Source organism: Leptonychotes weddellii, chromosome 6, assembly GCF_054177405.1.
Source record: "Leptonychotes weddellii isolate Sample4059 chromosome 6, ASM5417740v2, whole genome shotgun sequence".
NCBI lineage: Eukaryota > Metazoa > Chordata > Mammalia > Carnivora > Phocidae > Leptonychotes > Leptonychotes weddellii.
The window spans coordinates 104,041,984-104,066,679 of record NC_138374.1 but is presented as its reverse complement, the minus strand read 5'-3'; the positions used below and the strand labels follow the sequence as shown (position 1 = coordinate 104,066,679).

Here is a 24,696-nt window from a genome sequence, read left to right as displayed (position 1 = left end):
TGCTCCATCATACCTTCTGCCCCTCTCTCTCTTTCTTCTTCTTCTGGGATCCCAATTATTCTAATGTTGTTTCGTCTTATTGTATCGCTTATCTCTCGAATTCTGCCCTCGTGATCCAGTAGTTGTTTATCTCTCTTTTTCTCAGCTTCTTTATTTTCCATCATTTCGTCTTCTATATTACTGATTCTCTCTTCTGCCTCATTTATTCTAGCAGTGAAGTATGATGTATTTTTTAAAAAGATTTATTTATTTGAGAGCTGAATACTCTATCCAGCTAGGCTGTCATTGAAAATTGAAGGAGAGATAAAAAGCTTCCAGGACAAACAAAAACTAAAGGAATTTGCAAACACAAAACCAGCCCTACAGGAAATCTTGAAAGGGGTCCTCTAAGCAAAGAGAGAGCCTAAAAGCGGGGCGGGGCAGAAAGAGAGGGAGAGGGAGACAGAATCTCAAGCAGACTCCCCGCTGAGCGCGAAGCTCCATCTCATGACCCTGAGATCATGACCTGGGCTGAAATGAAGAGTCTGGATTCTTAACCGACTGAGCCACCCAGCCGCCCCTCCATTGAGTATGATACGATGTTAATTATTAGTTTTTCATAGATGCCCTGTATCATGTTGAATAAGTTCCCTTCTATTCCTAGTTTTCTGGACGGTTTTATTTTATTTAAAGATTTTTTATTTATTTATTTGAGAGAGAGAATGAGATAGAGAGAGAGAGCACGAGCAGGGGGAGGGTCAGAGGGAAAAGCAGACTCCCCGCTGAGCAGGGAGCCTGATGCGGGGCTCGATCCTGGGACTCCAGGATCATGACCTGAGCCGAAGGCAGTCGCTTAACCAACTGAGCCACCCAGGCGCCCCTGGATGGTTTTATTATGAAAGAGTGTTAGATTGTGTTAAATGCTTTTTCTGCTTCAGTTGAGATCATCATGTGTTTTCTTCCCCCCCTTCATTCTATTAATATGGTATAATACATTGATTTCCTTTACATTGAACCACCTTTGGTTCAATGTAAAGGAACTCCTGGAATAAATCCCACATGCCACAGAGATTTTTATCTTATATTTAAACCTAATTGTGCTTTTAGTTATTTCTTGAATATGAGGTTCATCATTGTAATATAGTTGAAAAAGATGGGCTGCTCATTGAAGTATGAACCTGCTTGTCCATCTTAATTTGTAAATTGCGATTTTACTTTTCAAAGAGCAGTACTAAACAGATTGAGAATTTTTTTTTTTTATGAAAGCTTTCTACTGCTATTTCTGTTTTAAAGATTTTGTTTATTTGAGAGAGAGAGGGATCACACAGAGGGAGAGTGAGAGGGAAAAGCAGACACCCACTGAGCAGGGAACCTGACGTGGAGCTCGATCCCAGGACTCTGGGATCATGACCTTGAATGGAAGGCAGATGCTTAACTGATTGAGCCATCCAGGTGCCCCACCTTTTCTGTTTTAAAATAAAACATGTGCTCTTTACTATAATTCAGTAAATTGCCTTAGTTGAGGAATTTTTAGATCTTATTGAAACTGGCTAGAAGAAAGCATTTTAAAACAGTAAAACTCAGATTTTAAAAACAGAGATTTGAAAGTAATTATATGTCACCTATTCTGTTTTCCTGTCCCCATCATTGCCCTGCCTTTTTTTTTTTTTTTCTTTCTTTAATTATGTAGGAACTGTCTGTAACAGGAAAAAGCAGGTACTAAATGCAAGTGCTCTCAGAAGAAACTATTTCATAGCTTTAGGGAGAAGATACTATAGACTGAATGTGTCTTCCCAAAATTCATATTGAAACTTAATCCCTAGTGTGATGGTATTTGGAGGTGGGGCCTTTGGGAGATGATTAGGCCTTATGAATGGGATTAGTGCCCATTAGAGACCTCAGAGAGCTCCTTTGTTCCTTTCACGCTGTGAGGGCACAGTGAGAATAGCCATCAATGAACGAGGAAGCCAGTACCAGATAGCAGATCTGTTGGGAGTTTTGCTATTGGCCTTTGAGCCTCAGGAACTGTGAGAGATAAATTTCTGTTTATAAGTTCCTTGGTATTCTGTTCTTGCAGCCAGAATGGACTAAGAGAAGACTTTCGATTCTCTGGTTATGATGTTCACAAATGAAGAGAGAGTTGCTTTTTAAATTATCCTCTACTCAGATCAGTCCTTTCAAATTTTGTGTTATACTGGACTCTTTCAGTTACAGGTTGACAAAACCAACTCAAAGAAGCTCACATAGAAAGTGTTTTAGCCCACATAAATGAGTAGTTACATATGGCTAGATTCAGGTGTTCAAGAAGTGTCACATGGTTTCTATGCCTGTTTGCTTATCTTTATACATGGCCTATACTTTCAGTCCCCTTTCTCTGATTTACATTTATTTCCAGGTGGTGTGAAAGATAACCCCCCAGCAGCTCTAGGTTTACAGAGGCTTTTCCCTCTGAGTTCTAGAGGAAGAGGGTGTTTTCCCCCAGCTCCTGTAAAAGCATGGGTCACATGCCTTCACCTTGTTTTTCTAGCAAGGGAATAACCTAATTAGGTATAGGTTATTTACTCATCCCTTCAAAGGTGGACAGAACTATCCCTAATGAAGCACATGAACTGAACAACATAGCTATAGAAATGAGGGGAGTGGACCAAAATGAGAAAGGATTATTAGGCAGAAACAAAACAAAATTAAAATGTCATCCTCTACTTACCCTTCCTACTTGACCCTTAATATGCTTTCTCCCCCTGCCATAGTCGTTTATATGTTTTCTTTTTTCTTTTTTTTTTTAAGATTTTATTTATTTGACAGAGAAATAGAGCACAAGTAGGCAGAGCGGCAGGTAGAGGCAGAGGGAGATGCAGACTCCCCGCCGAGTGGGGAGCCTGACACGGGACTTGATCCCAGGACCCTGGGATCATGACCTGAGCTGAAGGCAGATGCTTAACCGACTGGGCCACCCAGGTGCCCTGTTTATATGTTTTCTCATATATGTTTCTTAGACTTAGATTCTATAGGGAACAAGCATATCTGTTTTCTGTTTTTTACTTTGAATTGAATTGAATATACATAAAAGTACATATTGTAGGTATGTAGCTTGATATATTTTCACACATGGAACACACGTTACTGGTACCCAGATTAGCAAGTAGAACTTGACCAGCACTCTTGAAGCTTCCTTCTGTTCCTTTCCAATTACTACCTCTCCAAAGGTGATTGCTGTCTTGATCTCTGACAGTACTGATTGCATGAGATCTGCCTTTTTCTATTCTTGTGAGGGTATGGTTCCAGTTTATGTCCTCTTCTGTCGGTTCACCCCTCTTCCGTGCACTTTCTTTTGTGGACGAGGATGGGGGAGTGGTTGGTGTTTCTCTTTTGTTTTTATAGGCTCCTTACCTTTCTCCTCTCATTTCTGTTATTCCCTGCACCCCTTTACTGTTATATCATACCCTTTTCTGTATAGGGTCTGTTTCTTCCCCAGAAGAAAAGCTTTCCCAAGGCTCTCACTTTTGGTTCCACTTACACTCAAGTCTTTCTTTATATTTATAGCCTGTGTTTTCAAACTACCAAGTCCCAGTTTATGTTTTGTATTTTGGTATTTAATTGGACTTTCTCTTTCTGGGGGTGTTTGTTTTGTTTTGTTTTTCTTCTGTTCTTTGCTTTTGGCACAAACCCTCAAATCTATTGATTATAGGAATTATTTATAGTATCTTTTTGTCTTTTTGATGTCTGTTGGATTTTTCCTGATGTTGGTAACTTATTTTCTTAATCAGTCATATTAAGGATTTACTAGTTTTATTAATGTTAGAGTATTTATTTATACTATTGTATGTTACTTTTCTATTTTATGGATTTCTGTTTAGTTTCCTCCTACTTAACTTTAGGTCTGACATTTACTTTTTGAGTTAGGAGCTTATATCTTTGAGTTTTGGCCTTTTTTTCTACATATGTTTAAGGTTATAAATTTCCCACTAAGTACTGCTTTAGCTACATTCCATAGGTTTAGCTATGTCATATCTTCATTGTTACAAGTTCAAAATATTTTTTTTGTCTCATTAGTTTCTAAGCTGCTGTAACAGATTACCATAAATTTACAACACAAATTTATTATTTTATTGTTTTGTAGGTCAGAAATCTGACTTTAATCTCACTGGGCTAAAAATCAAGGTATGGGTAGGACTGTATTCCTTTCCAGAGACTTTAGGGGAGAATCTGTTTCCTTGTTTTTTCCAGCTTCTAGAGGCTGCCGGCATGCCTGCATCCATCTTCTAAGTCAGCAGTGTTACATCCCTTTGACCATTCTTTCCTAGTTACGTCTCACCCTGATTCTCAGCAAGGAAAGGTTACCTGATTTTAAGGACTGATGTGATTTGGTTGGGCCTACTATGATAATCCAGGATAATTGCTCTATCTCAAGATTCTTAACCTTAATCACATTTGTAAAGTCACTTTAGCCAAGTTAAGTAATTTATTTACAGGTTCCTGGGTTAGGACATAGCCATTTTTAGGGGTCCATTAGTCTGTTTCTGTACCTGTGAATTACTTCTAAGTAATACATTTCTTTTTTTTTTTTTTTTTAGATTTTATTTATTTATTTGACAGAGAGACACAGTGAGAGAGGGAACACAAGCAGGGGGAGTGGGAGAGAGAGAAGCAGGCCTCCCGCCGAGCAGGGAGCCCGATGTGGGGCTCGATCCCAGGACCCTGGGATCATGACCTGAGCCGAAGGCAGACGCTTAACGACTGAGCCACCCAGGTGCCCCAAGTAATACATTTCTAAACATGATAAACATACTACTTAATTTCCCAGCAGTTGAGATTTTTCTAGTTATCTTCTTGTTACTGATTTATAGCTTAATTCCATGGTGTTCAAAGAATTTTGAATGATTTCAGTTTTTTGACATTTGTTGGGGTTTTCTTTATGGCCAAGCCACCCTGCCTATTTAATCATTTTAAATAGCTCTTGAAATGGGAGTGCTTGCTACATTAAAAAGAATTAATTGAGAACTTCATGATACTTTCTATTACATGGACACTATTTGTTTGTAGGACACTATCTTTTAGTAGTCTCTGTCTTTTTTTGGGTAGTTAGCCAATCATTACAGAATAGTTATAACTACTTATGATTAAATTGATTCTTGATCTGCATGAGATATTATTAAATTATTCTGATTAATGAAAACATATTTTATTGGCTGCAAGTGAAAAGCTCACAAATACAGTCAAATTGTGTTGTAGAATAAGTTACCTTGATTGAGTCCAGATCAGTGATAACTCATTCTCCTACAAAAGAAAAGTACCCTAAAGGCCAATAAAGAACAAAGATGTTGAGTACTCAGGACAAATAAAAGCAGAGATTAGAAAAAAGAACTCCAAATTGAATTTTTTATTGTAGTTGATTGGTTTATTATTTATGGGGATAGGGGACAATGCTCTGACTTGTACTATTAATGAAAGGCCCATCTTTGCCCAAGCAACAAGAAGCAAGATTAGAACTAATAAATAATAAGAGGCAAAAATGTGACATCAGTACATGGTAATAATCCTTTTAAATGAAGTGATCCAGTAGAATTTGCATTGTGTGATCTAGAAAGGTCAGTTTTGTTCCATTCAATAAAACTTTAATGGATGACTGTTATGCTCACTAAAATCAATGAGCACTTATAAGTTATTGAGGGGGGAAGACTGGTAAATAAACAATTTTAAAAGTGCCATTATTTTGTACCTTCCTGCATTTTTCTCTTTTAACATCTCTCAGCTGTCTTCCATTTCTCTGTTTACCTTAGTTTTCATGATCCATCATTTCATAGTCTTTTCGCAGATACCTTAATCCCCCTTCTGATCTTTTATCACATTTACCTGGCAAAACTCCAGCCCTGGATTAATTTATCCATTTGTTTTGGAGTATCCATGTTGCTGTGACTTCTGGTTTACAGAGGCAGACAACTGGGCAGCTGAGTGCTATTGGAAGAAACCACACACTCTGGAAAGATTGGTAACTAAAATGAATTCATTGTTACTAATCTTCACTGGACTCTGAATAATGTCTCTTATTCTTAATATTCTTTTGTTAACTTACATATATACAATCTTCAGTAACTATTTCATACAACCTCTGCTTTCCCGAATTGCCCGTTATTCCAACGACACTGTACTTTTAGTTTTCTAATTCTTAGATTAACCTTTTTAAGTCTACTTTGCCAGCTCCTTCTTCCCCACTTAACCTTTAAATGTTGAAGTTTATTGAGACTTGGTTGTCAGCCTTCTTAGCCTCCTTACCCTACTTTCTTAGGGGATTTCAACATTATATAATTTCAGTGACTGTGTAAAATAACACTGTATAATAGAAATACAATGTGACACACATATGTAATTAAAAAATTTCCAGTAGCCACATTAAAACTAGGACTTCCACTTACTTATATGTGGAATTTAAGAAATAAAACAAATGAACAAAGGAAAAAAAAAGAGACAAACCAAAAAACAGACTCTTAATATAGTGACCAAACAGATGGTTAACAGAGGGGAGGGTGGGTAGGGGGATGAGTGAAATAGGTGAAGGGGATAAAAACAAAACAAAAAAAAACAAAAAACACTAGGATTTCCACTGTTCGCCAAGATGGGCAACAGGGATTGTATTTACCCTCCTTCCTGAAGAAACTGAAAAACCAGACAAAGTATATGTAACAGTGGTTTTCAAGACACTGGACATCAGACAGTGGTTTTGAGAGAGATGCGACAGATAAGGTGAGTCTTAAGATTGCCCAGCTTACTGTCTTGAGTTTCCAGGTTGTGGCTCCGGAAGAAGGAAGGTAGATGAATTGTGGCAAAACCTCCAAGTTGAGGAGATGGGGCCGAATCCAGCAAGACCAAAGCAGAGTTTGCAGTTAGAGCTTGCAGGAGCATTGCTTAATGCCTAGTGTTTTATCTAGAGAGGAGATGGCTGTACAGAGATTTGCAGTGTCCCCTGGAATACTTAATGGAGTCGTGATTAGTGCATGGCTGTGGAGAAATGACCCAAGGTGAGAGAAAGATCCACTGAAATGATTAGGGGAAACATTCTGGGTGCCCACACAGGGCTGGGAATAGTGTCTCTTCCTAATGGGTAGTCTTGCAAACCTCTTTCATGGGGCATTGGGTAGAATATTCAAAAGTCACCATTAGTGTGGAATAATAGTTTGCTCCAGACCCACCCTAACAAATCTCAGAAACAAGACCCAAAAGGATTAATAAGCTGCTTCTAAGAATAATATTCCAGAACAAAGCTCAGTATTTGTAGGAATAAGAAGATATCTACCACCTAATAAGGGAAAATCCACAATGGCTGGCATCTAATAAAAAATTACCATTTATTCAAAGAAACAGGAAAACTATGACCCATAGTGAGGAAAAAATCTGTCATTCAGAATCCACCCAGAATTGACACAGATGTTAAAATGAAAAGATGAGGATTTTACAACTTAATAAAAATGTATTAATTATGTAGAGTTAAGTAGAGCAATGGAAGATTTACAAAGGACCCAAATTGAACTTCTGGAAATGAAAGCTACAGTATGGGAAATGAAAAATAATGGCAGATTAGATATTGAAGAAGAAAGGATTAATGAAGTGGAGGACATAGCAATAGATACTATCCAAAATGAAACAGAGATGAAAAAATCAAGCAAAAATTAATATAACATCAGTAAGCTATAGAACAATTTTTTCTCCATGTAATTGGAGCCCCTGAAGAGGGAGGGCAAGAGGGCGACTGAGTATTATTTGAGTGAATAATGCCTGAAAGCTTTCCAAATTTGATGCAGATAATCTACAGGACCAAGAAATTCAACAAACCCCAGGCATAAGAGACATGAAAACCTATACCCAGGCACATTCTAATCAAATTTCTCAAAGCCAGTGTTAAAGAGAAAATCTTAAAATTAAAAGCAGGCAGACGCAGATAGAAGAACGAAGATGAGAATGATGTCAGATTTCTTGTCAGAAACAATGCAGTCAAGAAGACTGTTGATTAACACCTTTAACATATGTAGAGAAAAAGTCTGTCAAGTGAATTCTGTACCCAGTGAAAATATATTTCAAAAATGAAGGCAAGATAAAGAATTGTTAACTGTAGGGTCCCTGGGTGGCTGAGTCAGTAGAGCATGTGACCCTTGATCTTGGGGTTGTGAGTTCAAACCCCACATTGGGTATGGAGCCTACCATACCCCCCGCAAAAAAGAGGGTGCCTGGGGTGGCTCAGTCAGTTAAGCATCTGCCTTCGAGTCAGGTCATGATCCAGGGTCCTGAGATCCAATCCCGCATTGGGCTCCCTGCTCAGTGGGGAGTCTGTTCTCCCTCTGACTCTTCCCCCTCTTATGCTTTCTCTCTCAAGTAAATAAGTAAAATCTTAAAAAAAAAAAAAAGAATTGTTAATTGAGAGTGATGGATATGTTCATTATTTTGATTGTGGTGTCTTTTTTTTTTTAGTTGGTCTAGATAAATATCAATTTCATCTTTTCAAAGAACCAACTTTTGATTTCATTTGTATTCTCTTTTTTAGTTTTCTATTTAATTGGTTTCTGCTTCTTCCTTCGCATTCTTTGTGTAGTTTGCTCTTCATTGCTAGATTTGTTTCATCTTAAGGGGTGGAAGCTTAGGTAATTTGAGATCTTTTCAACATAGGTCTTTAAAGCTATAAAGTCCTTCTAAGTACTGATTTTGCTATATATCAGAAATTTTAATTATGTTGTTTACATTTTTACTCAGCTTGAAATTCTTTTATTTCTGTCTGTTTTTGCTTCATCTGTTTTAGGACTCTTATTAGATGCATGCATGTTTATAACATATCTTTCTGATTAATTTAACTTTTTTTTTTTTAAAGATTTTATTTATTTATTTGAGAGAGAGAGACTGAGAGAGAGAGCACATGAGAGGGGGGAGGGTTGGGAGGGTCAGAGGGAGCAGCAGACTCCCTGCCGAGCAGGGAGCCCGATGCGGGACTCGATCCAGGGACTCCAGGATCATGACCTGAGCCGAAGGCAGTCGCTTAACCAACTGAGCCACCCAGGCGCCCTGATTAATTTAACTTTTAACATTATAAAATGTCTGTTTTTGTCCCTAGTGACATTTGTTTTTCTTAAAATCTGTTTTGTTGGGTGTTAGTAAAGCTATTTACTTTCAATATGTTTGTTTCTTTGAATCTAAGTGTGTTTCCTGTAGACAGGATACAGTTGGATCTTTTTTAAAAAAATATCTAGCCTTATAATCTCTGCCTTTTGATTGGCATGTTTAATCCATATACATTTAATATTTTTAATAGTGTGGTTGGATTTATGCTTGCCATTTTGCTATTTTCTACATGTCTCCTTTTCGTTTTTTACTGCCTTCTTGTGTGGTAAGTACATTTTTTTTTTTTTTTTTTTGGTAGACTATGTCATTTTGAGTTTTTTATTTTCCATAGTGGTTTTTCTGAAGATTATAGCAATAAATTCTTAAAATATTGTACTTAAGAGTAAAATTACCTGAATTCTAGTAATATATAGAAAACTTTACTTCAGTATAGCTTTTTCCCTTCTTACATCTTTTCGCTAGTATTATCATATATGTTACATTTTTGTATAAGCTCTACACTGTAGTCTTATAATTATTGTTTAAATGGACTTATCCTTTAAATCAGTTCGGAGAAGAAATGAGTTTATCTTTTGCTTCTTCTAAGATTTTCTGTTTTGGCTTTTGATAGTTCGGCTATTATGTGTTTAGATGTGGATCTCTTTGAGCTTATCCTTCTTGGTGTTGTATTCTTGGTATTTGATAATCTTCTTGGATATGTAGATCAGTGTTCATCAATTTGGGAAGTTTTTTGGCTTTTTCTGCCTTTTTCTCCCCCTTTTCTATTTCGTGAACTGCATTATGTATATGTTGGTGTGCTTGATGCTATCAACAGGTGGTCTTAGGCTGGCCCCCCTTTCCTTTTTTATTGTTTAATTTTATTCAGAGTGGATAATGTTTACTCATGTATCTTCAAATTTGCTGATTCTTTTTTTTTTTCAGCTCAGTGTGCTGTTTTTTAATTCCAGAATTTCTGTTTGATTTTGTTAGTTTTTATGTTTTTATTGTTAAAAAATATTTGATGATTCCTTGTCTTTCTTCCTTGATTCTAAACCATTCTGTCTCTACCAAGCCTAGCTGACCTTTTGAAAATAGACTCTAATCATGTCACTTCCTTGCATTAAACTCATTACTTTGAGGATAAAATCCAAAGATATTATGGTCTATCAGGCTATGAGTGGTTTGGTTTCTGACTTTCTCTCCAGGCTCATATTGAACCAGTCCTATTCACTTATTCTTTTTTAGCCACAGTGGGCTTTTTTTACCTCTTGGAAGGCACCACGGCCCTTCCCATGGTTGAACTTTTACACAAGCTGGGGTCTGTTTGAGTGCTTTAATGTACTTTTTCAATTGATATTTCCTTCTTGTTCATCAGGTCTCAGTTTCAATGGTGTTTCCTCAAGGGAACCTTTTTTCACCTCTCTTCACACCAGAATAGACTTTCTGAACTTTGCTGTCATTGCACACTGTTTTGCTTCAAGTACTTATCATATTTACAATGAAATAATTATTTGTGCAGTTATTGAATGAATCTCTTTATTTGTAATATCCTTGAAGGCAAGGTATTTTCTCATTCATTGTATTTTCTGGCACAGTGCCTGTTACATAGAAAATTCTCTATAAATATTTTGAATGAGAATGACTCTATAAATCCATATAAATAGGCACTTGACCAGGGAGAAGGAGAAGGCTTATAGGGAAAGCTTTTGCAGGAGGTGATAAATAAGTTGAATTCCAAAGTATGTGTAGTAAACAGCTAGGATGCATGAAAGTAGCTCTTGAAAATACCAAATAGGTTTAAAATGTCTTCTGTCTAGGTATATCAGTACTCTGCACAGACATTAGTATATGTGTCTCAAAGGTTTGACAATGTGTTGAATTCAGCCGTTTGAAATGGCATTAATTGTATTTTTAAAAAAGATTTTATTTATTTATTTATTTTAGAGAGAGAAAGCACATGTGGGGGGGGAGGGGCAAAGGGAGGGGAAGAGGACGAGAGAATCTGAAGCAGACTCTGACCCAACATGGGGCTCAATCCCATGACTGCAAGATCATGACCCGAGCTGTAACCCAAGAGTCAGTTGCTCCACTGGCTGAGCCACCCAGGCACCCCGCATTAATTGTATTTATTATTATAATTATTATATTTGTAGTAATCACTTTAAGTAGTGGGACTCAGTGTTGAGACTTCTTGCTTATCTGACACTGAGTTTGGTTTCTAGCTTTAATAAATAAGCTTCCATCCTATTCCCTTACCTAGTCTTAGTCATGTCTTTCCTATTCTAGCATCCTTGGAACAGGAACTCTGTTCTGTTTTGATCAGACCCAACCCCAAATTCTGCCAAATAAGCATTTGACCTAAAATTAAAGCTTGGCAGTTGGGAAACTGTTATTTGATTTGCTGTAATACTTTGCTCATGTTCTAGTTGGGAACAAGGTGGGGATAGACCGGCATTTTTAGCATATCACAGTAGCTAATATTCAAGGGAAGAACGGAATAGCTCAGTTTAGAAATATTTGTATCAAAATGAGGAGCTACATAAGTTTGGACCCAGCAGGGTTAATTCTACACTATTTCTAATAAATTTAGTTGTGAAAATAAACATAAAACCTTGTTTCCTAAGAATTCTTTATTAGGATTTTTCTGTACTACAGGTAATCATCATAGATGTTTTAAAAATTGCCTTTTTTAAAAAGAGGACGGACCTTACAAAAATATTAAAGGGTTGTGCTGCTTCCTTCCTTTTAGATTTTATTAGCTTTGGAGACCAGAAAACTTGGGCCTTCAGGAATGTCCATTTGAGGATGATTATTGGTATGCAATATTAGTAAGTGCATAATAGTAATAGTAATAATGATGATGACCTTTTCTTTAGTTAGAACCAACACATATGAATATGAAACAATATATTTTGAGCAGGATTTGTTTCTTCATTTGTTGGTCTCCTGTCAAACATATATGTGTCTGGTGGATCTAGATGGAATAGATATTATACATTAAAAACCAATAACGAGCCTTCTAAACTTAAATGATATTCAGGAGGCTTGGTATCCTGCAGCTGATGGGCTTAAAGTGCTGTATTTCCCATAGGTTTACAACTGCAGGAAGAAGGTCTGGGTGAATTGTTTTCTGTCAGATGTTTCTTGAATTGGTTATTTTGGTGTCAACTTTTATGTTGAGAGTTTCATGTTTTAATGACAAAAATGTTTACTGGAAATTATAGCTTGGAAAAGAGAACCACATTCCTGCTTCTGAAAAAAAAAAAAAAAAAAGCTAGGTAAAACATTGATGTAGGGTAAAGTAGCTGTGGAGTTTTATATTCAGATTGTATGAACAGTAAACAGAGCATCTAAAATAACCACTTGCACACTGCAACAAACACATCATCATTTGCTTAAAAAAGAGTTATAATTACAGTTGACGAAGCATGGACACCATAAAAAATGCATTAGTTTGGCTTGACACATTAATTACCTGTTTTTGCAGATGTTTTTATGTATTGTTGTGTGAACAGTTTGCAAAATAATTACAGGAAAGTCGTATGGAAAATAAACTAAATGGGTGGTTTCTCGTCTAAATATTTTCATTCATGTGAATCTGTGTGAGGCACAGCTGCTCTGTTGCAAAAGCAGAGAGATGAGGATTCTCGAAGGGTTTTTTACTAGATGGTCTCGGTCATCAGTATCCCCACATTTTTGTATCTTTAGCAACACAGTTTAAAAACATTAAAATGAGAGGGTTGATTTAATTCCTGTGATTACTGGAAAAGGCCTTAATTCTGCTCAGAAGAAATGTATTTTCAGGTGAACCAAACCAAACTAAAAAACCCTAAATGGAAAACTGCTACTTCAATACGAGCAGGTATTAGGCACTTTGTGGAGTCAATCATTATTTCATAATTACTTGAGTTACATAGTTTTATATAACTTACAGCTTAAGTCAACCTTAATAATTAAACATTGAGTCTTATGTAAATTACACAGAAGTTGAGTTTATTCTCTTTTAGGAAGTACTGAAAACGTAAATCTGCTTTTTCTCATAAGCTTACTGTGTCGCCATTAGTGGTCTCAAAGTGTGTTTCTTTTGAAAAATAACCAGATCATTGTACAGGCATATTGATTTTCCAAAATTGTAATTGTCAAACAATAAAAAGTTCATAGACTTTATTCTGTTTAACACAGTGGTTTACAGTTAAGTAGAATATCTGTGCTGTGTTTCCCTCACTGATGCTGTCATGACAATTTTTCATAAAACTAAATAAAAATGTAAATTGTCCTTTTAGTCCAACCATACCACTTCTGTGCTGGGTTCCCCCATATTCCTTTCTTATGATTTCACCTATACAGAAGAGAAAGACAGTAATTATAGGCATTTTCTGAAATGCATTTATTTTAACTAAGTTCAAGAAAGGCACTAAGTTACAGGAAGAGGTAATTGGAGCATCTCTAGGCATGAAGGTATTGTTATCAGACCAGGTAGTATTGGTGCAAAATCATTCATTTGCTTTTCCATTCATTTATAAACAAAATTTTTTGGAGGGTCTTCTATATGTGAGGTTTCTGTGACAACACTGAAATGGCTGTAAACATTGAGATAACTGTGTCTGGAACATAATAGATGCTCGGTAACTGTTGGGCATCTTTCTTTCTGAAGATGATAGGAGGAGCAGGAATATGTGATTGCGGAGAACTTTTTCACCCTGGTGGCTTCCTTACTTCCTGGGGAGGATTTTCGTTGTTATCCTGATATGGCCTTCACATGTGATATACTGTGGGTGTATTGCTTGACACATTCTTTTAATTGTTTAAATGTGGAGATATTTATCTTCATGTTAAATAAATCTGGAGATGGAATGGAGTCTGTTCTAATTCTGGTATACACTGAGTCAGTTTAATTTTTTAAGGTGGGGATGCATTAAAGGAGTCTGTGAAACCTTCAGGATTCAGAAGCATTAACTGCTTATAGTCAGTAATTCTGTTGATCATCTTGACATCATCTCAAAGGAAAATATGTGATCCATTATCATGACATCAGGAAAACAGTTGTTGGACTTTAGAGCCTTCCATGGATTTCCTACTTAAGCTGTCTCTTACAGCCAGTAAAAGAAATGAGCAAAAAGCCTTTGTGGGGTTTGGGGGACTTTTCATATTTACTAGTATAGCAGATAAAAAAATTCTTAGTTTATGTGGAGTTTCTTTTCCATATTTTCCCTTATCTTATTTTTATTCCATCTCAGAAGGCAAAATTTTAGCTCCTAGGTTTTAATTCTTCATTCCTTTTTCCTTTGATATATCTCTAGTTCTTTTTAAACTTTTTATCTTAATCTTTTAGAAGCCACTGATTACAGTATAAGGGATACTTAGGGGATTGATTATGTATCTATGTATGTATCTACCTATCTGGACAAGAGTTTAGTGTCACAAAGAGACTGGCCAGGCAACGTTCTTATGAAAGGATTGAATAATTAATGTTTTGGGTACTCCCCTTTATTGCAAAACAATTTTAAAATGGGTTAGGCAGGAAAAAAATTATTAAATCTAAGAGAAGACTGTCTCTGTAGGCATTTAACGCTCTGATTTAATGATGTGTTAGTTTTCATTCAGTATGAACTGATAGGAAAACTGCTAAACAGCATTGAAGGCAGTCATAATTGAGGCAATGCCTGGACATGAATATTATTATGACTTTTGCTTTTACTATTCTTTGGTGACTTTTTGAACTTCTAGAGGGTCACATAACACTTGGTTTTGAAAAGACATTAATATGGGTTTGGTTAAATGCAAATGGGTTGCAGATTCCCTGACTGACCGGGTTTTGTTCTATGTGGAGAGGCTGATGGCCCCAGTTGTGATAAACATGTAGAACATAAATTACTGTTTTTCTCAAGGTTGCCTTTTGTTGTCAGAATACTTAGCATAAGTCAGAAATGGTAGGCTATACCTGAAAAGAACAAAAAACCCATTAACTATAATAAATCAACACTAAAAAAAAAAAAAAAGCAACTGTAACCACCAAGGCCATCTCAAACAGGCATATTTTTTTTATGTTACTAAAGTTGTTAAAAAAAAAAAGAAGCACCAATAAACAAAAACTCATTCCCTCAAACCCACATTGATTTGAATGTTCTTTCTAATATGATAAATCTGAGTTAAAAACCTGGCATGTTTGACCAAGAACACAGTGGCAGAGGGGCTATTGGAGAGTGTTTATTGGAGTAGAGAAATAGAGATAAGAATATAAGATGTGCCTAAGTAGAGTCTTATGTGGGGATTAAATTCTGTGTGAGTAGCAAAAATCAGGTATAGTCAAAATACTCTTAAAAATCCCTTAAAATTTTCCGTAAAATACGTATTTACTTTCAAGTAGTCTAGCATTGTTAATTTTTCCTTCAGCATTGCTTTTCTTTTGTTGAACCAATGATGAGGCATTTGCAATATTCTTTTTGGTGGCTAAGGGTAGAACAACAGAATTGGAAGAACTACTTTTTATTCTAGTTTGTGAAACTGATTTTCACTACTTCTGTGAATAAAAACGCCTTTTGGTTTTTTTATGGGTAAATGAGAAAAGGCCCGTGTTTTCCAAAGAAATCCTTGGGTAACAAGGATGTTTTGAGAGACCACTGTTTCTTAGAAAGGCCCATTCTCTTTCACACAGTGTGAAATTTATACCCCTTTGTAGCTCTAATTTTCTTGTGTCCTTGTCTGTCATCTCAGTCTCTTTCTGTCTAATTGTACTCTGCTATCTTGTCTGATAGGCTCCCGTCTCAACTCTTATGCTATGCTTATTTTCTCTTCATCTTTGTTCCCGTACTCACTCGTACTTATCCCATGCTCTGTATTTTTCTTGTTTGTTCTACTCAGTAACAGTAGCGCAATCCACTTCATCATCTGAAGCATGGTATCATAAGACCTGGTTTCAGTTTAGTCTTATAATAACTTTGCTAAGAAAGACATTCCACATTCCTGAGCCTTAAGTTCCTCAGTTAAATGAGGAAGGTAATATATCTCTTATAAACAGGATTTAATATTATGAAGGAGTGCCAAGAGGTGATGGCTTCTTAAATAAATTAGAATTTCATGATTCCATTATCTATAGACTGTGCCTTCTATAAAACTTAGTAACTTAAGTCAGAGTTGGTGCTCAGAGACACGCAGGATAGTCAGTGCAGTGTTTCTAAAAATTTCAGGGACAACTTTGGACTTTCTCATTTCTGTTCAGCTACACCCGATTCTTTCACAGATCATACTCTGTAATCACCCTATATCCATCCTCTCTCCTGATCAGAAATTGATAAGGTTGACACAATATACATAAGACGTTTTTTCTGGTACAGTGGAACTTTTTGACATAAAGGTTAGTAAATAATGAGAGTAGGTTTTCTCTTTTGAATGCCAGAGCCTGGTGGAAATTCTTACTGTATCCAAATTATTAACAGAAATGTAGAGAAACTTAATGAAGGTACTGGTTTATCTTTAGATGGAATGTAAAATATGTATCCATTTTTAAAAGCATTTATTAAGTGTCTACCTGGATATAATACTGAAGAAATAATGGTTACATGACCCAATATGGGATTAAAAGTTGAATTCCAGATAACCTAATTTTCCTTGAAAAATATTCATTATGGGCTGTGTGTGTGTCTTAACATGAAGATTAAGATAAGGTTAGAGTTGATGGAGAATTTTTAATCAGTTGATATCTGTTTAAAGTCATATTTATCAATAATTGATCAGTTAAAATTATTCTGGAAATCCATAGATTAATCTTTTCTTCCTAGTACTTCACAAACCTCAGTAAGTGTCCAGCAGTAGAAATCTGCAAGAGGTGATTTTCATCCTTGGCCGCTACTATTGATCAGCAGTGGTTGTGACCTACTTTTAAGGGGCTGGTAGGGAAGGAGTCATAGTATGTATATTTAAGGTTACTTTTAAAAAGCCTTCAGTATTCCATCACTTCATTGTTGTTTCCATGGAAGCAGAACCACTGTCAGCAGCAGGAGTCCATTTCAACTGCTGGCTTCCGGTTCTTGTTTCTCTGTTACTATGGAGACTGCCTAGAAAGCAGCAGAGATACCCAAAGTTTAAAAAACAGTGATTTGATTACAAACTGTGGTTTTAACTCTAGCTTGAATTAGGTGCTCCATAGTCTTGGCAGTTTTGAATTTCATATTATTTTGGGAGACAAATTAATTTTTTTGAATAAAGCAAATTTTGAAGTTGTGTTAAAGCTTGTAATCACACTGAGTTAAAAAACTAAATTGCCATAGTTTCTATTACAGTTTAGCCTATGCTGAATCAGAAATTTTAAGTGGGAGATTTAAATTAGGGCATGAAAGGTAGAACCTGCAATGAGAAGTGCTCATGATAGTGGAAGTAGCAGAGTTCATGAACAGTAAACTCAAAACTAAAGGTGTAATGTGTAGAAATAATGAATGTTTCTTATTTATGTGGCACATTTTACCTTCACAACATGTTTCAATTACTTAGATCACTTACACAGATACATTGTATAAAAATAAAAGATTGGGTTTAGAAACTCAGTGAATTTTAAGAACAGAGGCAGGAATCATACTGATATTGTAATTTTAATTGAAGTTTGAGGAGTTGGAGAGTTAATAAATGTAGACTATTCCATGGTTAAGAAGTGATAGAGATTCTTGCCCGCAAGACTAGTTATATTTTTGAGTTACTCATAAAGGAGAGAAGAGATGGAATAGTAATGTAAAAATTGTGAAAAGAAGGTTTTTTTTTTTAGTAAAATTGCAATCCCAATTTGCTTGCTGTTTTTCTTTGAGGGCTCTATTCGTCTGGATTCTTCGGTTTGCATGTGAGAAAATTCACATTTGAGCTACAGTAGGCAAAGAATGGCAGGAATGTAGCTTCCGCTGAAATCTGGGACCCCAGTCACACCAGGATTCCTTTTTTTGTCTCTCATAACTGCTTCTCTCTGTTAAAGTCCCTCTTTCTGGTTGGTTCTTTGCGCATTGGCAGAAACTAAGGCTGCTGGCAGTTCCCAGTCCTCTTATTTCCAGCGTCAATAGCAGAGGGGGACTGATTGGCCCAGTTTGTGTTGGGCCAATTCCTCCCTTTTCCAACTGTGGCCAAGAGGGTGGGGTTCTGTCATTGGTCCAGCTTGTGACAGAGGACTCACCCTTGACTGACTAGTAGGGGGCAGAGGAACAGAGATCTGAAACATGAATGCAGTTTTCTTTCACACCACCTTGTCAAGGGCTGGTAGTGGAAGTGGAGAGGTGGAGGGCTACAAAGGGGAGAAGTAAGGGCCATTACCCAGAAGAAATAGAAGATGCTATTCTAGGCAGAAATAAGGTTTTTCTACTAGTAGTCTTTGGGGGGAAAATACCTGCTTTACTATAATTCAGTTCAGTTCACTTCAGCAACACAGGAACGTTATTTTGTAGGATTTGGTTTAGAGAAAAGCCAAGATTGAAAACCTTTACAATTTAGTGCTTCTTGTATACAACTGTCTTTGTTGTGGTGTCTTTTATGTATAGTCTCCTTTAATCTCTGCAGTCATTTGAAGTATATATTTAGAGAATGAGGAGGAGGGTCAGAGAGTTGAGGTGATTTATCATAGGTCACATGACTAGTGAGAGGCAGAGCCAGAATTTAGATAACCATGGTTTCCAGAATGTAATCAAGGGCACTTTCCACTGTATGATACTTGCTTTTTGGTTAACTTCATTCAGAAAATGCAGAAAAGTACTGTGTATGAAGTGCTTTGATAAAAATGAGTCGTAAATGTATAGAATATTATGAAAGGAGCCTTAGAGATCATATAGTACAGTGGTTTTCAAACTTTCAGTCATGGAGTCCTTTCTTCAAATGAAATGTTGTATCACAGTCAGGTATATAAAATGGGTAAAAGCGGGGGCACCTGGGTGGCTCAGTCCGTTAAGCGACTGCCTTCAGCTCAGGTCATGATCCTGGAGTCCCGGGATCGAGTCCCGCATCGGGCTCTCTGCTCGGCAGGGAGTCTGCTTCTCCCTCTGACCCTCCTCCCTCTCGTGCTCTCTGTCTCTCATTCTCTCTCTCGCAAATAAATAAATAAAATCTTTAAAAAAAAAAAAATAAATAAAAATAAAATGGGTAAAAGCTTAGGATCATTCCAGTCTAGAGAGGAGAGAGCCCGGTACTTCCTTCATGGGCTAGACCACCTCTTTTTCAAGGTCTTGAGTTCTTTGGATACCCTTTGTTTAGAGAAACAGAGACAGGGTCAATGACTTGTTCATTTTCCTGTAATTATATATTACAGGGATTTCAATTACATTATTTTTTTCTCTTTTTTAAAAGTTTTTATTTTAATTCCAGTTGGTTAACATACATTTCAGTTACATTCTTATTTTCAGTCGTAAGGTGGATGACGATTCGTTGTTAATGAAAAAACCATGAAGCTTACAAAAATCAGAGTGACTTCAGAGTTACCCTAAGTAATTTTATTCTCCAGTTTGGTGGTACTTTTAGAAAGGCATATCAAATCCATGTCGTGGCTCTTACTACACATCTACTGCATTTAGTCCCAATTTGTTGAATTGGAATTGCATACTGCCTGGATTAGGCTAGTTTTCTGTTTGCAGAGCTTTTTTATACTACATTTCTTTTATATCAATACCTCCTATAAAAGGTATCAAGTTCTCTCTATATATTTAAATAGGAAAATTTCTGAATTTGGATAAATCAAATTTATGGTGGTAATATTTAGACCTTGCTGATACTAATAACTTTGATGTCTGTTCCAATTTTGAATCTCTCTTCTTTTTAGTTAGAAATGTGAACAAGTGATGAACTGGGTAAAAAGTTAATCTTCAGATTGGATAAAAGAAAATTTGTTTATTTTTCACATGTCCTGGCTTTGTTTTCTCCTTTTAGGAGAGTCAAGCCCGACCCGTCGAGAAGCTGTGAAGAGAAGAACAGCAGAGTATCTCATGCGAGCAGAGAGTCTTTCCAGCCTTTATGGGAAACCTCAACTTGATGATGTATCTCAGGTATGTCTTACATTTCATTTTGTATTTTTTTTAGCCATTTTTGCTGTGTTGTGTCTCGGCTTTATTTATAATTAGAATGTTTGAGAATATTGGTCTTTGGAATTTTATCAATAATTTTATAACAAGTTATTGGTGGGAAGAGCATTAAAGCGAGCCACCAAATGTGGAAGAAAACGGGACTTGCTTTCTCCTTTTTCTCAGCCCTTTGTCCCTTACTCTATCCTTAAAACTCCATGTGTTAAAATGATGGTAATTTGTACTGAATTTTATTTGAAAAATTTTTAAGGTTAATTAATGGTTTTTGTACAATTCCTGCACAGTTTTATTGATTCATGCTAAAACTATTTAAGCATAAGTCCTACAGCTGCTATATATAGATCACCTAGAATTATAAAGGCATAATTCTTTTTTTTTTTTTTAAAGGTTTTATTTATTTGACAGAGAGAAAGACAGCCAGAGAGGGAGCGCAAGCAGGGGGAGTGGGAGAGGGAGAAGCAGGCTTCCCGCGGAGCAGGGAGCCTGATGCGGGGCTCGATCCCAGGACCCTGGGATCATGACCTGAGCCGAAGGCAGACGCTTAATGACTGAGCCACCCAGGCGCCCCTAAAGGCATAATTCTAACAGGGTTATTTAGGTTAGGACTATCTTTACTTAGTCTGGTCTAGAAAGCAGGTGAATGCTTAAAACATTGGAAACATTATTTATTATTTATTTATTATTATTATTATTATTATTATTTTTTTAAATATTTTATTTATTTGAGAGAGAATGAGAGAGAGCGAGTACATGAGAGGGGGGAGGGTCAGAGGGAGAAGCAGACTCCCCGCCAAGCAGGGAGCCCGATGCGGGACTCGATCCCGGGACTCCAGGATCATGACCTGAGCCGAAGGCAGTCGCTTAACCAACTGAGCCACCCAGGCACCCTATTATTATTGTTTTAATGTCATATCTATCTGGATTTGGCACATATCAAGAAGTAACTTTTCTGGGGGCGCCTGGGTGGCTCAGTTGTTAAGCATCTGCCTGCAGCTCGGGTCATGATCCCAGGGTCTTGGGATCGAGCCCCACATCGGGCTCCTTGTTCAGAAGGAAGCGTGCTTCTCCCTCTCCCACTCCCCCTGCTTATGTTCCGTCTCTCACTGTCTCTCTCTCTCTGTCAAATAAATAAATAAAAATCTTAAAAAAAAAAAAAGTTTCTTCTTTATATAAACTAAGTTTTTTCTGATATAATTTAAGAATTTTATCTTCTAGAGATGGGAGAAAGTGCTTATTTTCTTAATTGATCTAAGTAAGATTCAGGTGAGCTTGTTCGTATCCCAGCTGTGTCATTTGAAGCCATGGAAGACTGGACAATCTTAGCTTCAGTTTCTACATCTGAATAATGATAATATTAATTCCTTTCTGGGTTATTGTTAAGGATTAAATGAGTTTAAAAAAATCCCTCATATATATACATATGAGTGTGTGTATACATATATGTGTGTATACATACATATACACACATATGAGTGTGTGTATATGTATGTATATATATGTGTGCACGTGTGCATTCACACACCCACACAAATACTGCAAATCAAGTGCCTACCTCATAAAAAGACCAGCCTATAAGCTAAGCTTATAAGAGTAGCTTAATAAGTGTTAGCCCTGTTTTTCATCTCCCTTCACATACTGCTTTGTATATTTTTTTCCATATTTTTTAATTCTTATATACTTTTTGACAATTATAACATGTCTCAATTTTCTAGTTTTAAAAATAGCCCAGTACTTAACTGGGCTATTAGACTTTTTGTTGCTGATTTTCTGAGTCCTTTTCATTTTGTGTGTGACCTTTTAAAATATGCAATTATCAAACAAATACTTACTAGTGAGAATTCTCATTGTTAAGTGTTTGACCGTTCCTTTTTTTTGTTTTAGAGCAAGAATGCGTGTGTGGTGGGGGGAGAGGCAGAGGGAAAGAGAGAATCTTAAGCGGACTCCACACCCAGTGCGGAGCCCAATGTGGGGCTTGATTTCATGACCCTGAGATCATGACCTGAGCTGAAATCAAGAGTCGGGCACTTAACCGACTGAGCCATCCAAGAGTCCCTGACCATTACTTTTAGAATAAAAAAATTACAATTCTATTTGGAAGTAATGTACTTTTGTAACTTGTTCCTATATAATGAAAATGTTTTAAATAAGATACCTGCTGTTTCATTTTCAGATTATTATTCTGTGTTCTGTTTGCTAATCTTTTCCTATTTTCTATCATTGTTGGTTTAATTGTATTATTAAGTTTATTTTTAAACTCCTTACTATTTTATCCTTTTTAAATGAATATTTATCTAAAGATTACTTTGAACTCAAGTCTTATTTTCTATGGGGTTGACAGCCCTCCCTGTGTCCAATCCTGATGTGTACTTTCTCAATCCCATTTTGGGGGACAATTATAAAAGTATTAAATAGGATGGGCCTCTATGAACTTACTTGTTTTACTAATTCATCTTGTATGTAAATATTCTAACAGTTTTAGAAAATTACTAGTATTTTATTCTTTCCATTAATGTTACCTTTGAATGTTCTACCTATCCTTATTCCTCAAACTCCCTACTTATGCAGCCCCTGTTATAGTTTTCCATAATCACTTCTGTGAACAATAATTTATTAAGCAAATAAATATATAAAGCCTGCTGAATAGCTTTTGACTTGGAGAAAGGAACCATAAAATATATCAGTCAGAAATTCCCTTCGAGCGTAACTTCTAATGAAAATTAAACAAAGGAGATCTAATACAGGAGAACTGGTTGTATTAGATTATATATTAATTCACTAAGCATTGGTTAAGACTCTATGAATATATTATCAATATATTGATAGATATACTTTGGAGTTATACAAAAGATAATGACACAGTCTCTGCTTTTGCAAACTGTATATAGTATAATTGAAGCCCCAAAATATGCATCTCATTGAGGAAACAAAAGTTAGAATAGTCAGAGTCATGTAGAATAATGGGAACTTGTATCAAAAAAGGGTAAAAAGAACTACCTAGTGAATCAGATTTGATGTGCTAGGATTTTTTTCAACTCTTAGGCAAGGATGCTAGAGGACAGTTTTTCTTGCTAGAACAAGATGTTTCTCTTTGGTTACTATTTGCTTTTTATTTCACTTCAGTATTTTATGCTGTTGAACCTGGCCCTTAGTTAGGTCAGAGGCATGCTTATTTTCTTATCCATTATTTAACTTAAATGTCTTCTTGAGGTTCTTGATGAGCTTGGTGAATTCACTATTTCCTTCTTTAACCCTCTTTGGGCTTCAGTTTCAACCAACACAATGAGAAGATCAGTATAAGTGATTTCTAAGGCCCTTTTAGCTCTTAAATTCTGTGCAAAGCAGATACTATTTCTCTCTGGAATCCATGTGCAAGTATTTCTTTCTAGCCTGGTTGATTAGGAATATAAAGGAATACCTTCTGGTTTTAAAATTTTGTGTTGATTGTTGTTTTCCCCATTGGTGCAGTCCAGGTCATGACTCATTCCACCCGAGTTTTCTGTGCTGATTTAAGCTTTTGCTTTATTGAATTTATTTATGAGACTCTTTTGTGGTAAATATAAAAGTTCTGAACTTCCCAGTCATTGATGGTAATATCCTTTTTAAAAAAGGACAGAAAGGAACAAAAGCACTCTTTGTTTTCTGCATTACTTTATTATTAATAGGCTCTAAGAAAACTTAAGGGGCAGGTTTCAGAAAAAAAGGAAGTGAACTTTGAAGTAAAGGTGAAGTCTTTTTTTTTTTTTTAGGCATTTTTAAAAAGATTTTATTTTATTTATTTTTTTAAATTTTTTTTATTGTTATGCTCATCAACATACATTACATCATTAGTTTTTGATGTAGTGTTCCATGATTCATTGTTTGTGCATAAAACCCAGTGCTCCATGCAGAACGTGCTCTCTTTAATACCCATCACCAGGCTAACCCATCCTCCCACTCCCCTCCCCCCTAGAACCCTCAGTTTGTTTTTCAGAGTCCATCGTCTCTCATGGTTTGTCTCCCCCTCCAATTTCCCCCTCTTCATTCTTCCCCTCCTGCTATCTTCTTTTTTCTTTTCTTAACATATATTGCATTATTTGTTTCAGAGGTACAGATCTGTGATTCAGCAGTTTTGCACAATTCACAGCGCTCACCATAGCACATACCCTCCCCAATGTCTATCACCCAGCCACCCCATCCCTCCCACCCCACCCCCCACTCCAGCAACCCTCAGTTTGTTTCCTGAGATTAAGAATTCCTCATATCAGTGGGGTTATATGATACATGTCTTTCTCTGATTGAGTTATTTCGCTCAGCATAACACCCTCCAGTTCCATCCATGTCGTTGGAAATGGCAAGATCTCATTCCTTTTGATGGGGCTGCATAATATTCCATTGTATCTATATACCACCTCTTCTTTATCCATTCATCTGTCGATGGACATCTTGGCTCTTTCCACAGTTTGGCTATTGTGGACATTGCTGCTACATTGTCGGGGTGCACGTACCCCCTCGGATCCCTACATTTGTATCTTTGGGGTAAATACCCAGTAGTGCAATTGCTGGATCATATGGTAGCTCTATTTTTAACTTTTTGAGGAACCTCCATACTGTTCCCCAG

General features: G+C 36.5%; 1 protein-coding gene across 13 annotated transcripts in view; it reads left to right on the top strand.

The window, feature by feature from the left end:
- Nucleotides 1–24,696, top strand: part of RPS6KC1 (ribosomal protein S6 kinase C1) — a 319,037-nt gene that overhangs the window by 69,519 nt on the left and 224,822 nt on the right. For all 13 annotated transcript variants that reach the window (XM_081824820.1, XM_081824821.1, XM_031037563.2 and 10 more), the window contains one exon: nucleotides 19,948–20,063. In XM_081824820.1, coding sequence (XP_081680946.1) covers nucleotides 19,948–20,063 — 116 coding nt within the window. The remainder of the gene's footprint in view (nucleotides 1–19,947; nucleotides 20,064–24,696) is intronic.